This window comes from Aplidium turbinatum, chromosome 7 (genome assembly GCF_918807975.1).
Source record: "Aplidium turbinatum chromosome 7, kaAplTurb1.1, whole genome shotgun sequence".
Lineage (NCBI taxonomy): Eukaryota > Metazoa > Chordata > Ascidiacea > Aplousobranchia > Polyclinidae > Aplidium > Aplidium turbinatum.
Genome location: NC_137478.1, coordinates 19,114,812 through 19,130,835, shown reverse-complemented (window position 1 = coordinate 19,130,835; position 16,024 = coordinate 19,114,812). Strand labels below are relative to the sequence as shown.

Genomic DNA, 16,024 nt, shown 5'->3' with positions numbered 1-16,024 from the left:
GGCAGACAAGTTTTCAAAACATATTTTTTCAAAAATCTTTTGTTACTTTAAAATTAAACAAAGCTCGTTTCGCTTTGACATAAAATTTCTGATTTCAATTTTCATAAAATTTCTGATTTCATACTTTGCTACTGCTGTTCACCGAATAAAATTTGCTAAATTTGAATTTGATGTACCGGTACACAAAAAGGAAACCAAGCTTGACAATAGCTTGAGAATCTATACAGCCTACAACTAGCTCAGTGGCAAAGAGGTTTCGCTTTCGGCTCTAGTTAGTCTGGGAGCCAAACGCCATTTTTTCCCTTAACCTTGCATTGCGGTATTAAGTTTTTTTTACTGTTGATTTTGGTAGCCAAGGGTCTCTATTTTCAGAAACTGCTTGATGACATGTTGTCACCTTTGGGCAATTTGAGAAATTCAAGATGGCGTCCAAGATGGCCGCCATTACCTATAAATGACCATAACTCCCTATCCATTCACCTTAGGAAGGTGATTTTTGTCTCTATACCTAGGTTGTAGGGGTCAAGCTATCCATTAGAACTAAGTATTACGTTAATATCGTATTACACAATGGTAATTTCCAAGATGGCGTCCAAGATGGCCGCCATTACCTATAAATGACCATAACTCCCTATCCATTCACCTTAGAAAGGTGATTTTTGTCTCTAAACTTAGGTTGTAGGGGTCAAGCTATCCATAGAACGAAGTATTATCTTAATATCGTATTACATACATAATGGTAATTTCCAAGATGGCGTCCAAGATGGCCGCCATTACCTATAAATGACCATAACTCCCTATCCATTCACCTTAGAAAGGTGATTTTTGTCTCTATACCTAGGTTGTAGGGGTCAAGCTATCCATTAGAACTAAGTATTATCTTAATATCGTATTACATACATAATGGTAATTTCCAAGATGGCGTCCAAGATGGCCGCCATTACCTATAAATGACCTTAACTTCCTATCCATTCACCTTAGGAAAGTGATTTTTATCTATACCTAGGTTGTAGGGGTCAAGCTATCCATTAGAACTAAGTATTATCTTAATATCGTAATACATACATAATGGTAATTTCCAAGATGGCCGTAAAAGGTAAAGGGGGGTCCCATACTTGATTCAAGTGTCGGGTATGAGAAGATAAGGTTCTCATTGTACTAAGCCTTCGGCACTGAGGAGAGTAGGGTGGCCAGTTCCTTTCTCTCGGCCGCCTTTACTTCAGCAACTACGCCCACCCAATTTATTACACCCTGGGTAGAGGTGAGCGGTGTTTTTCAACACCAGCTGAAGCCGGGAGTCGAACCAGGTTTGCATAATTGGAAAGCCAACAACGTTGCGCCATCCCACCGCAATTTGTGTGAAATTCATGGCCGTAGTAACACTAAATTATCTTACATACTATTCTATGATGTCAGGTTATAGCAACCCGATTATAGCAGGCGCAAAATATTGTGCATTTCATGTTAGCAGAGTTGCAACTACAAGCACGTGAACTGCATGGAGTAGTACTGTGGCATCCATATTTTATTAGACGTCGTATACCATCTCTGGGGCTAGTTCGACTTCATCAGGTAGGGTGACTGGTTGAAGGGACTTGTTTTGGTCATCCTTTACCCAACCATATTTCGTTTGAATTATCGAAGTGTTATGAATGCAGTAGCCTTCCCAATTTTGAAATAGGAGGCGACGATGTCACAGCCAGAAAGTGCATGTGCCGTGAGTAGTCATTTGACTACCTGACAATGCTTCTGTACAGTTTTTTTCCTATATCAAGCACCGCGCTTCCTTTGATTGGGGACTCCATCAATACAACATTCTTGAGATTTGCCATGTGATGATAATGTAGCAACAGTACAAAGATGTCAGTGTCATCGGCAACGACAGTGATTTTGCTTTCTGCATTTTGCGAGGCCCCACTCAAGACCTGTTGAACAATGACGTTATCTGCTTCTTCGTGTGAAGTTAACAGATCTGCCCGTGAGATGACAATTCTACCTTCACTGATTTTGATTGGCACCGGATCTGCTCCTGTTACCACTAACTTATGATGTTGTGTGTTGTCCTCACGAAACTTCTTATCCTGGACAAAATCATCAACTATCAGTTGCTTCTTGTTTTTGGAAGAGGTTAGTAGAACCTTCTGCGCTGCCAGCAACTCTATCAGACACCTCAACTTGGAGAATTTTCTTTAAGGTAGATTTAGATTTCACAACCCTCATATCTCCAGTATCATCAAACATGGATGTTGAAACTGACGCAAGTTCATGACCAAGCACAACCTTGTCCCGCCCAATAACCTGCAGGCAAATCACCCTTGCGTAAATCTGGTTTGGGACAATTAAACGACGTGTGAGACTATCACTCTCGAATTCTTTGTAGCCTATGCTTCATGCAACTCAACTGAATTCAGGAAGCCGGACGAGTCTTTGATCATTACAACAAGTGATTCAAAGGCACAATCAATGTTAGTTTGGCTATCAGACTTGGTTGCAGCTGAAGCCACATTTTTTCTGACAAGAAGCTATTTCGGAAATCCACATGATACCTTGCATCAGCTGCGTGAAGGTCACTTACAGTGATATCTACCCTTTGTCGCACAACTTCTGATAGCTCATCTTGACGCCGTTCACAGGCTTCACGTATAGTTTGCTTGAGTGACTTCTTGCCACCTGCGCTGCCTATTTCCCGACATGAATATGCTGGTCGCCAACGTTTAGGGTGTTTCGGATATTTTTCAAGCACACAAGTTTCACCACAAAACAAACAATGTACTTTGAAGATAAACCCTGGCAGTGATGACCGTCTCCTGGTCTTAGGCGGAATGTAAAACGAGTAACTTTCTGGATTCTTCCTTTTATGCCTTTGAACCTGGAGGCTTGAAGTGTATGTTGAAGCACAGTTTCTGTGACATTTAACTGTGCATTGAGGATTTTCACTAACTTTTTCTTCAAGAAGTTCATGATACCTGTCCCCATAGATTTTGCTATGCTTGATAAAGTTTTGAATACTGACAGGACCAGTGTCTTTCAACGGTTCAGCCTTATTCTCACATCCAAATTTGGACACGAAAAAGCACTGTTCTCCATTCATGTTTCACTATTGGTGATCGTCATACTATATTATAGGCTATGGGCAGCAGGGCTAGATTAAGGCTGATGGGGGCCCGAGGCACAGCTAAGTTTAGGAGCCCCTATTGGCAATCGCTTTCAATGCAGAGCAGGAGTGCTCAACTGTTACGGCAAAATCGTTACACAATTTGAAATTGTTACTCAAAAATAACCACTGTGGACACACTGGCACAATAACTTTCACTACCTACACATACGGTACTAATGTAAAAAAATGGGGGCCCCTAAAACCAGGGGGCCTGAGGCCTGTGCCTCATGTGCATCATGGTTAATCGGGCCCTGACGGGCAGCACCTAAAAAGACAATAGTGAATTATTAGTGCCCGTCTACTACAATATGATAGTTACATGGGATTTAGGCTACAGGGAGTTATGCTATGCTCATTTATAGGTAATGGCGGCCATCTTGGACGCCATCTTGGAAATTACCATTATGTATGTAATACGATATTAAAATAATTCTTAGTTCTAATGGATAGCTTGACCCCTACAACCTAGGTATAGAGACAAAAATCACCTTCCTAAGGTGAATGGATAGGGAATTATGGTCATTTATAGGTAATGGCGGCCATCTTGGACGCCATCTTGGAAATTACCATTATGTAATACGATATGAAGATAATACTTCGTTCTATGGATAGCTTGACCCCTAGCCCTACAACTTAAGTATAGAGACAAAAATCACCTTCCTAAGGTGAATGGATAGGGAGTTATGGCCATTTTTAGGTAATGGCGGCCATCTTGGACGCCATCTTGGAAATTACCATTATGTAATACGATATTAAGATAATAATTAGTTTTAATGGATAGCTTGACCCCTACAACCTAGGTATAGAGACAAAAATCACCTTCCTAAGGTGAATGGATAGGGAGTTATGGTCATTTATAGGTAATGGCGGCCATCTTGGACGCCATCTTGAATTTCTCAAATTGCCCAAAGGTGACAACATGTCATCAAGCAGTTTCTGAAAATAGAGACCCTTGGCTACCAAAATCAACAGTAAAAAAAACTTAATACAACAATGCAGGGTCAACCATCCCCGCTCCCGGACTAAGTGCTGGTAAGCCTGAGATTGATTCCAGACCCGGTCATACTGACGACTTTAAAAAGCAGTAGGCTACGTTCCTTCGTGCATAACGCAGTGAGGATGTCGGGTAATACAGTAATGTGATGACATCCTAAATCTGATATAAAAATTAAAAATGAGCCATGTCGCTAAAAGATCCTAACAGTTGAAGAGCAACAATAAAATAAACCATAACATTATTATTATAATTTAGCCTAAGCAAAGTTGCTGTAAAGTTGTAAAAGGTAGGCTATAGATAAGCCGTTATACACACACCACACAGTCAAGGGTTGCTTCAGTTATCTGAAATAGTTTTTTCTATATGTTTAAATTGGTTAAGTTATCGTATGTGTGAAGGCTACAAGGCTCAGTTTACGATTTTGTAAAGGTCTAAGCTCTAAGGCTTTGTCTATTGACTGGTACATTTAAATCATTGCAAAACGGTTGAAAAGTAGGCTATTGACCCATCAAATATAAGATGTTTTTATGCATCGCCTCAATGTCTGGTGACTGAAGCAAACTAAAGGACAACTTGTCTTTGCTAAGTTGGGTTGGGATCACTGTCCTAATGTTTGTGATAATTTGAATCTTTTAAAGTATACTTTTTATATCACTGTCTTTGTAAAGTAGCCTAGGCTACACCCTATTTTGACATGCCGCTACTTTGTGATGTGCTTGTATTTCTTTTGTTAGACTTTATGAAGTTATTAGCTAATCTTTGTGGGCTGAGAAGGTTTGCCTAAGCTTACCGCATGACGTAACTAATAAGTGTCATCTCTTGGACCAAGGTTGTTTCCTATTCTTCTTTGTTTTTGAATTTATGTGGTTTGTGCTGTCGAAGCGATTCCTGTAATGATTGTGGTTATTTTCCGTGATAAGTCCTTTTTTCTGTGATAACTTAAAAGTAGGGTGCCTTAATTACCGTTTGAAACAGCCTCCCCAACATGAAAGGTGCTACCCTCCAGTATTTTTTTTGCTTGCGCCACTGCCATCAAACTACAGCACGCTTTAACGGTTAACCTTTCGAACAGATTGCCCGAAGCAAGAGAGCAGCTTGATTCTTCCGCATGAGCAACATTGATTCACTGACAAAAAATTTGCGGTATGTACTCGAGAATAGTTTCAGTCTGCCAAATGAGAGAGAAATGTGGCTTAATATAGTGGCGATGATTTGAATTGCACTACCAAACTTAACAACTAACACACTGTCTAAATAATAAATTCGTACCTGTCTGTCTGAGAAACTGATTCACTGTCCTATATTGGTATGAATGGCAAAGACTTTATTACTGGAATCAAAAAGAATTTATTCGCATGGAAAAAGATTTATCTGAAGAAATTGGTATCAAGCGGGGAGTAGCCTACGCCAAAGATGTGTAGGCTACTTTCTCCATGTCTTTTTAATTTATATACAGAAATAGATTTTCGACGCATTGATGATATGAAAGGGGTAGAAGACTAGAAGTTGGTAGTTTGAACATAACAGATGATACTATTCTGTTGGCTGCATCACAACAAGACCTTCAAAAATATTGGACAATGTTAACGCAATTGGTAAAGAATTTAGTATGAAAATAACGCTAAAAAAGACCAAATCAATGATAATCTCAAAATTACCAGACACTCCAGTACTCCAAATAATAATTGACAATGAAAATATACAAAAAGTAAAGTTTTTCCTATCTTGGACATTTAATGACTGAAGATGGGAGGTGTGACCATGCAATTCTAAGGCGGATAGAAATTGCAAGAATTACATGTGAAAAAATGAAAAATGTTGTAATCAATTCGTCAAAGGATATTAAAATGCTATATCAATCCTTTTATACAATACTGAAACATGAACAGTGTCACAAAAAATGGAGAAACGGATCGATGCATTCGAGCTCTTGACATAAGCCTACAGGCGAATGTTAAAAATTTCATGGAAACAAAAGATCACTAACGATGAAGTATTATCTAAATTCAATTCAAGCAAAATTATCTTGCAAATAGTCAAAAGAAGAAAATTGAAGTATTTCGGACACACAATAAGGCAAAACTCGTTACAAAGATCATTAGTAGAAGGGAAGATAAACGGTAAAAGAAACAAAAGCAGACCAGGAATGATTTGGACAAAAAACATCACTAAATGGACAAAATTAAGTTATGAAAGTGCAGTACGAACAGCCTGTGGTCGAGAACAATGGCGCATTGTATCTAACCCTCAAAACAAGGAAGGAACATAATATGGATGATGATCTGTCTACATCACAAAGTGCCATTGATCATTATTGCTTTCAAGATCAAAACTGTGCAGACCAATCAATATTAACATTAAAACTATTGGTAATGCTATCAAAAGTGGTAAGTTTTGAATTTACAATCCGAGTGTTTGGATATACCGGATTGAGTAGGAAAACTGTAACTGACTCTCTGCCAAAGCAATGCATTTCGAAGTGGTTGTCTCTATTTTGGAGCAACAACGTTTTTTCTACATTCTTTGTAGCGAACGGTACCAGTGGTCACTCTATGAGCGCCACCTGTAAAATAAGCTATTGTATCACGATCTTGCAACTGCAGAATTAATATGGACGTTTCTTTTTCAGTGAGTTTTTTTTGTCTTCTTTAAACTAGAAAACGTTTGCAACAATGTCTGTATGGTAAGAGAAGAGATTTTGGAAAGACTGATTGTACAGTATTTTGCAAAGGAAGCCCATGGCATTTTTCTATGCAATAGTCGCAGTTGGGATGGTTTGTTACCGAGCTGAAGGGTACAACTTGGAAGAACGTTTACCTCTTTATAAAATACACGATGAAGGTGGTGCATTTGGTTTTAGTGTTACCCTTCATAAAACCTCTGCAGAAGAACAAGCATCGGGTAAGAAAGTAAAGCGTATCTGCGGTATTTCCAAAATAATATTGAACCCCTGAATTGCGCTCTACAGCAGTTAATTTCAGTGTAAAAAAAATCCTGGACAAAGTCTTTCATTTTCCGATACCTAATTGTGATTATTAGTAGGGTATAGCTTATGACATTGCTTTGCTTAAAATGTCACAACCATATATTTGCTTTGCAAGTTAGTTCGCATTTGACAGGCCTTATTAGCTTTAACAAGCTTAGGCCTTCAAAGGCTACATTTGTAGTATCTATTTATCTTTCTTCAAAAAGAAAACTAAATTTGAAAGTAGCCTATATTCAATCCTTAGACTATTCAAAATATAAAATTGATGCAAAACAACCCTTCTTCGTTTTCAAAATTAGTGCCCTAAATACTTAGCCGCAGGAGATGGGGGGACAGGGGGGGCGATTGCTCCCCCGCTGAAAAATAAACGTTGCAAATTTGGGCAAAAATGTCTAGTTATTTGGGCAAATCAATCTTACCATGATGTTTCGACGTCTCACTAGTTTATAGACTTTACGTAATTGTTATAATTTATGAGATGCATTGATATTTTCCAATGAATGTAAAATTCCTTATCATCGATTTGGAAACAATTGCATGTGTATTGCAATTTGGGCAAAATGATAAGTTTCAATTCCACAACCGTAAACAGTAACTAGATTGCTATAGATTGATTGACTGATTGAATCTTTATCCTTGGACTGGGAAAACTTCTTGCAGAGCTTAATCCTGGCAGTTTCGCATACTTGTAGAGCAGGGGTTCTTAACCGGGGGTAAATTTACCCCCTGGGGGTAAATTTCATCTACCGAAGGGGTAAATTTACTGAATCATAAATTAAAGCAAACTTCATTGTTTTGTCTCGAGTTTTCGAACTAGCCTACATGGTGAAATCGAGATTTTTCTTCGAGAACGCAAATCCCCGTTGAGGAAGCACTTTGGCGACAACAAATTTATTGGTGCATTAATTGGCTTACTTGACAGACATTTTTTGAAGTTTGAACCAGCTCAATATGCAAATGCAACGAAAAAGTATTACCATAGATCAGTGCCGGTCTTAGGGTTTTTCAGGCCCTGTGCGGAATATGCTTTTGCGGGCCCCAATGACAATAATCCAATTCAGTGGCGTAGCTAGGTACTTTGAAAGGGGAGGGGCGGCGGTGGCGGCGAGATCGCCAAAGACGACAACCAGCGGCGGGGGGTCTGGGGGCCTCCCCCAGAAAATTTTGAAAAATTACTTTAAATTTGGGACATTCTGAGAGCATGTTCAACAAAAATTTAGGTATGAATATTACTGTGAAATGGTGCTGTCCGGTGGCATAGCAAAAGGATAAGATCATGCTTTCTTTGGCATTTTTCGGAAATAAAGCTATGTCTCTACAGTATGTATGTATGTTACAGTACAGTATGTTGAGTCTGGATGCAACCTATTTCGTTCCCTGAAATCGTGTAACAAAATTAAATTTCGACTTATTTCGTCCCCTGAAAAGATCGAGAAATTTTTAAATGTTTTCGGCAACTCCGATCAGCGATTTCGGCTATGTCGTTTTTTTTTCTCGATCTTTTCAGGGTACGAAATATTCAGGCGACGAAATAGGTTGAATTCGTTGAGTCTCCATGTTTTCTTGTTGCGAATTCCTTTGCTGAATTCACTTGTTGAATTTTTCCTTTGAAAATGACAAAATTACTGCATTTTCTGAGTAAATTGCGGGCCCCCTAATTTGCGGGCCCTGTGCGATCGCACGGTTTGCACATCCCAAAGACCGGCACTGCATAGATGTACATGATAAAATTCAGGGCTTACAGACAAAATTAGATCTGTGGAGTAGAAGGAATTTACGCAAATTTTCCAACATTTGATGATTGGAAAGTCAGTAGAAGTAGGCAACTTCTAGCCTACTGACTTACTTAAGGCAACGAGATTTCTGACCTCAAAGTCGAAATAGCCTATGCCAGCACCTTGCCGCCTTAAAAAAGAACTTTGACAGTTACTTCGAAGGTGAAAGTTTTAACAGTAGGCCTAATGCTCTTTAGATAACTCATCCCTTCGAAGCCAAGTTAGAAAGTAGGCTACTGTTGACGATAATTTTTGCAAAGATGAATTGATTGATCTTCAATGTTCAACAACGCTTTGTTCCAAATTCTTATCGTGCAATGGTGACTTTTCCGGGTTTTGGTGTGGATTAGTCGAAGAGTTTCCTACGCTGACTAAGCGTGCATCTGGAGTTAATATACCTTTTCCAACTACTTATCTGTGCGAGGCAGGGTTCTCTTCATTATTGACTAGTAAGAAAACATCGATCTCGCTTAATTCCCAAAGACGATATGTGAGTAGCTCTTTCAACGACTGTTCCAAGAATCTCCAAAATTGTTTTGTGGAAAGCAAGCACAAAAGTCTCACTGATTGACTGTTAAAATTGCGTGTCAGTTATTAATAAAAGAGAAAAACTTAAACATTCTTGTGTGCTTTTATCATAGTTATTTAGGACATTTGAGTAGACAGTATTTTTCAAAGGACCCTGTCAAGAACATTCGTGTCTTCGGCAAATAAACAGCTTGTTTTTGATATTAGCCAAGGTAAATCCAGACAAAAAAGGATGTTTTACATTTCTTCGCATGGTTGACTGGACACGATGACATCACAAGGAGCCACCAAAACGGTGGGGGTAAATTTTACTTTTTTTATTCGGCAAGGGGTAAACGAGACAAAAAAGGTTAAGAACCCCTGTTGTAGAGGCTTTGAACCACTGACGCAGGCCGGGGACGCAGGAGCTAACCATGTCAAATGTAAGTAAGTTTATTCCAAAATAAACGTGCAATTGAAAGATTTGTAGTATCCACGAATTTCTTCAACCGCGCAATTACGCATTAGGGATATTTCCTTAAACCGCGAAATCCTTGCTCTCAATCATGTGAAACGTGATCACGATTTTCGTCGTTATGTTTTATGATAGTCCAAATATGATAGTCCATGAAGATAGTCCAAATACTGAGTCTTTGGACTATCTTCACAATGAAAAGATTGAGCTACTTTTGGTCTGGCCTTTTATTGAAGTTCGGCTGGAGTTTTTTAAATAATCTGGCGACATGGATATATTCAGCAATTGTTATCCAGTTATTGCTGAAGTCTCAGTTCAAATTGTTGTTGAAACCAGTTAGGCTTAATATATATGTTTTTGTGCCACACAAGAGTGTTTCAATTTGATGGTTTATTTAATTGGGACATAGACACTAGACAGGTCTAAATGCAAGTAAAACTTAAGTTAGTAAAAAAGCAACCAGGTTTGGTAACTTATTAAGTTAGCCTTGTTTTGCTGTTGTACGTTTTGTTTCCTGTGTTTTCGTACACCGCCAAATTGTCGACTGTAGAGTTATTATTAGACTGCACTACCTTATGGGTTGTGAGTAGTTTTGCGTTTTTGAAAATATATAGGCTATGCAAAGACAAAGTTTGGGCAAATTTTGTTCTCCCCCACAAAAAAAATGTTTTACACTCCTACGGCCATGCCTAAATATACCCCCACAGACCACAACAACCTTGACACAAATTGTCTGTTGATCAATGTATAGCGTATACATTGCTATAAAACAATTTTTATTAATATTTGACTCAGGCCCGGATTTAGGGGGGTGGGGCAGAGGGTGCAGGTGCCCCAGGGCCCCCGACTTTTAAAGGGCCCCTAAGTGGTAAAAATGTGATTTTGTGTTACTTTTTTTCTTTCAGTCTTTGAATTTTATGCAAAATGCTGTGCAGTGCTAGATTAATGCTACTGTAGACGTAGAGGTGGTTTTTCGCCCGGGGGCCCCGATCTAAAAGTGCCCCGGGCCCTCCATCAGCTAAATCTAGCCCTGATTTGACTGACGGCCAATGTGTTTCATTGCTCCATTGCAAAACATTGTCATGAAATATTTTATGGAGATCGTGAATTCAAAAGGTCAATGATTTTTAAACAGTTTTAAGGCTTCCATGATTTTAGTCTGAAAATCAGATCTGCCTCGAGAGATGATTTTAAATTGGTCGATCGAGACATTGTCAGTGCACGTTTCACAAGAGGCGATGTGCTCCTTAATTGCACTTTTAGTTGTTAGGTTTGGGTTTAAGTGCTCCCCGGCCCTTGTCAACAAATGTCTAGTTGACATATACCAATGTAGCCTATGTCTGGTTTGCGTCACGCAAACAACTAAATTTATACACAGCATTCGAAGAAAGAGCAAAGGGGGTAGGCGACTTCAGCTAAAAATATTGGTGCACTTTAAATGTTTTATACACAGGATGAATGTCACACGAAAATTTCTTTTTTATAAGTTTAGCTAGATTTTTCGCAAAGCTTGTTGAATCTTTTTCTAGAAAGGGTATACCATGGCTACCTGAAGATACGGCCTGATTTGTCACATTTTACAGACATTTCCAGATTTTGCTAACTTTTGGCAAATGTTTAAATAAATTTTTCTAAAAATTATATTTTTACGCTTCCTTTACTGTTTTCCCCAAATGACACAATAGATTTTAACTTGATCAGATGTTAAAAAACAAAGACAATTTGATTTCGAAGATTTTAGTCAGACTGTTAATTTTTCAATAACAGTCTGATTCAGCGTTTTTCAACTTACTTTTTCTCATTTGCTACTAAGGCAACAAAAAGCTTTTATATCATTAGGAGACAGCAAAAAGTAAAAAATCTCAGAAAATGTCAGTCACAAGCCAGCAGTAGCTCTAATCAAAATCTGCAAAATGTGACAAATCAGGTCGCATCTCCAGGTGGTCATGGGTATATTAATAAAATAACTAAAATCTACTTCTTCAGGCGTGTCTTTTGGTTCATCAGCCATGAAGGTGTTATTGATTTTTATTTTAATTATGTTATATTTTTTTGTGTAATAAAGTATGATAAACCCGCTAAAGTTATTATGTTTTATTTTTCTATGGTTCAACAAAGCAAACTCTCTACAAAAGCTTTATTATTTTTTATATAAAAGGCACAATGAACAATATTGGCAAAAACATATCGATATTACAAGTTTTGATGTATTTTTCTTTTCCTTGCAAAGTTTTTTTGTGGTTACGTGTTAATAGCCCAGTGTTTTCAACCTTTTTTTTAGCCACAGAACATTTTATGCATTAAAATTTTTTTACGGAACAGCAAACGTAATTTTATAATGAGACCAAAAAATAAACAACACAACTTATTCACTTTCAGTTTTCCCAATGCTATATCTGGCTGGTTTGGATGAGCACTAAGTAGATATTAGACAGGAATTGCAGAAAGCAAACGTGAAGCTCTTGTGATTTTGATTTTCCACCAGTGTTCTATGGAACACTAGCCAAACTAATAAATTTCTTGCGGAACACCTGACGATCTTTCACTGAACACTAGTGTTCAGCGCAATACCGGTTGAAAATCAATGCTGTAGCCAATAGCCATGTAGGGCTGTAGTCTATACAGGTCTGTGTATGAACTCAGTCACTATAGCCAAAGTAGATGTGTAGGCATACACTTTTGCAAGTAGAGGCTAGTTGGTAACTTCTGGTCAGTTTTAAACGTTTCTGCTGATGGCGCCTATAAATTTTGTTTTTGCACAGGAAGCTTACGAAACAGTCTGCTTGTGATTGGAAGTCCAACCGCTCCTGCTTTATCAACGCAACCCAATACAAGAAACCCTGGTGCTGTCTTTTCTTGTCCTGTTTCTACCACTCCTCAAGACTGTATTAGAGTGCAAATGGACAATGGTAGGCTGATAATAATGTTAAAAAATATACCATAATTTACTAAAAACGAATTTGCATATTCCTGAAAGTTTAAATTTACAACAACAACAAACAGAAGACAGCTAAAATATATTTTCCTGACGTTTTTCAATAATCCACATTATCCACTATATATAGGGGTCTGCTACTATTCGGTGAGTCCGATTCGGTGAGTTCCTAACCCCTAACCCTAACCCCAAACCCCTAACCCTAAAACGGAAATGATAATTAGGCTACGGTACACGATAATTAAAAAAAAAAATCCCCCGTTAAGGGATCGGACTCACCGAAACGGGCCATTCCGATATATAGCCTACTGTAGTTCTTATGCGAAAAGTGCACTGTAAATAAAGAACAGTTCAGTATATTTCTGTTGCTCCAATAGATTTTTGCGATTTATGACACGTAAGTATACTGTATTATTTCAAACTGGTAGCCTATTTATTTGTATTTGCATCAGACTCAAGATGGTCCATATTACAATCACACATAAAAGGTAAAAACAAATGAAATACTCAACTCCCAAGAGCTGAGTTATAATGTACAACCTGATCAGAATAATTTTGATCACATTGCTATGTAAACAACGTTTTGTTTTTCCCTTCAACAGAAAGCCATTTGAAACAGACCGGTAGGGGGGAAAACCTCCTACAGTGCCCAGGTTCCTACAGTGCCCATATTCAAATTTTACCCACAATGCATCATCAATTGCGCGCCCGAATTCATTTTGAGATGTCCACGTGCCCAATGATTTCTCGCATGTAACGTGAAGATGCAATGTGAAGTACTTGGCATGTGAGAACAGAAATCATTTTTTTAGGAAAATATAAACTTTTTTTTGGAAGAAAGGAAAGTGTGCATGTGACTTCATTGCTCATGTTACAGTATTGTCTGTTACACTGTGGATAGTTAGTTAATGTAGGCAAGCTTTGATACTGCTTAATGCTTGTAATAATGTAGTTTATAAATATTGCAGCACATTTTGTCCAAAATAGCGACGGCCCCAACAGTGCCCATCAGTGACAGAGCCTACAGTGCCCAGGGGTGGGCACTGTTGGATCTATGTTTTTTTTTATTGATCATGAGCAACAATCTTCATATAGGGGTACGTTTAGTGTTTTTGTCCAGACAATAAGTTTGAATCTTTTATATGTTATTTTCAAAATGCCCAGTAGCCTACAAAGAAGCTTGTTAGACATCCAGAAAATGTCATGAAGAAAGCATGCATGGAGGTGATTGTAAAAGGTAGATCAAAAAAATTTGTATCGGAAGAGTTCGTCATTTCTTGTAGAACAATTCGGCGTTATTTAGCTAAGTGTGAAGGAGATCTAGAAAATATTACCATGAACAATTTCAAGCAAAAAAAAACAGGATTTTCAATGACCAAGAAGAGCAGAAACTTTGTGACTATCTAACAGAGTCTGCTAAGCTCCATTTTGGTTTTCCAATAAGAATGTTAGAAAGTTGGCATACGAACTTGCTACGTACAAAATATGACAAAAAAAATTCCGGAAGCGTGAAAAGCAAATAACATGGCTGGAAAAAAAATGGTTAGAAGGTTTTTTTTATTTCTTCATCTGCTTCTTTTATTGTTGATTAGTGTTGTTCATTTTATGTTAGGCATGGCCACCTAAAGATACGGCCTGATTTGTCACATTTTGCAGAAATTTCCAGGTTTTTCTAACTTTGGGCAAACGTTTAAATAAATTTTTCTAAAAATTAGATTTTTACGCTTTCTTTATTTTTTTCCCCAGATGACACAATAGGTTTTAACATCCTCACATGTTGAAAAACAAAGAAATTTTGATTTTGTAGATTTTAGTCAGACTGTTAATTTTGAATAACAGTCTGATTTTGCGTTTTTCAACTTGCTTTTTCTCATTTGCTACTGCTTCCCCAAGGCAACAAAAAAGTTTTTTGTCATTAGGAAACCGCAAAAATGGAAAACATCTCAAAAAATGTCAGTTCAGCACTAACAGTAGCTGTAATCAAAATCTGCAAAATTTGACAAATCAGGCCGCATCTCCAGGTGGCCATGTGTTAGGCTATATGGCTTGAATTCAACATTTTTGTGTGGTGATTGCTGCAGCCAGAGTATTACAACACAAGATAAGTAGGATATGACCTTTTAAGCAGTACGATAATGTGATGCTTTGTAAAGTGGGCACTGTAAGTACTCCCCATGGGCATTGTATGGGACCGATACCCTACAGTGCCTACTTTTGAAAGCAAGTTTTTAAATGGCTACCGAACAAAAATTAGTAATCCCAGAACTTGGACAAATAGGCCAAAAAATAGAGAAAACCTCAAACTATAGAATAAAAATCAAAAGTTCAATGTTTCTCTGCAACTTTTCTTAAAATTTATGAAAATGTAAAAAAACTGGGCACTGTAAAAGGTTCTCCCATATCTCGATTAAAATTTTCAAAAAAAGTGAAATAAATGTGATAGATTGAAGGTGGGAATTTCTTGGGACTGAGAAAACGTCTTTGGAAGATTAATGCTGGCATTTTAGCATAGCTCGTGTAGAATTGGAACATTGGATTATTTGAACAATTGACTGTTTCTCCTAGTGTTGAAGTGGAGTTACTTGTGAATTATTCCACCCACTAAGTACCGCTGAATGGAGATATGTCTATGAACATTGAACAACTGCATTGCTCAAGCGCACTTCACGAAAGTTGAATCCTTATTACTTAATCTTGTAGTTTCTTTGCACACAATATCGGGCTCTCATCCAACTGCTTTCTTGGGGAGGCCAATCGTTTTGATTGTGCAGATAATAGTGTGTTTATGGTTTCGCGCTTACTTTGCTCGTTTTTTTCTATTGAATAATGAATATCGACAGTGGACTGTGGAAAGAATCGTAGAAAGCCGTTTGTACCCGTCTTCTGTGCATCGTCAGCTTCCTTTCAAATTTTGGTCATATGAAATTAACTACCATCCCTTCTGGCCTTTAGCCTGTAAGTTTTCTTTCAACTCCATCATAGTGGTGTAAAAGATTGTGCTATATCTCTGCCGGCTTTTTACTACGATTCAAGCGCAATGTCATTTATTATAGGTGGGTCCACTGCTGAAAATAACAAAACAAATCAATGGCTTGGAGTTAGCTTGAGCAGTCAAGGTTAGTGGTAAAGCAAATTTTGGGATTTTTAATAGGAGAGCTTTAATCGTTTAAGTTCATTGCATTTCATACTTGC

The 16,024-nt window shown here is 37.9% G+C and overlaps 1 protein-coding gene across 1 annotated transcript in view; it reads left to right on the top strand.

Moving 5' to 3' along the window:
- The first annotated feature begins 6,925 nt into the window (after nt 1-6,925).
- Nucleotides 6,926-16,024, top strand: part of LOC145773808 (integrin alpha-7-like) — a 35,890-nt gene continuing 26,791 nt past the window's right edge. The window contains exons 1-3 of the mRNA XM_082584936.1: nt 6,926-7,055; nt 12,660-12,806; nt 15,886-15,948. Of these exons, the coding sequence (XP_082441062.1) occupies nt 6,926-7,055; nt 12,660-12,806; nt 15,886-15,948 (340 nt within the window). The remainder of the gene's footprint in view (nt 7,056-12,659; nt 12,807-15,885; nt 15,949-16,024) is intronic.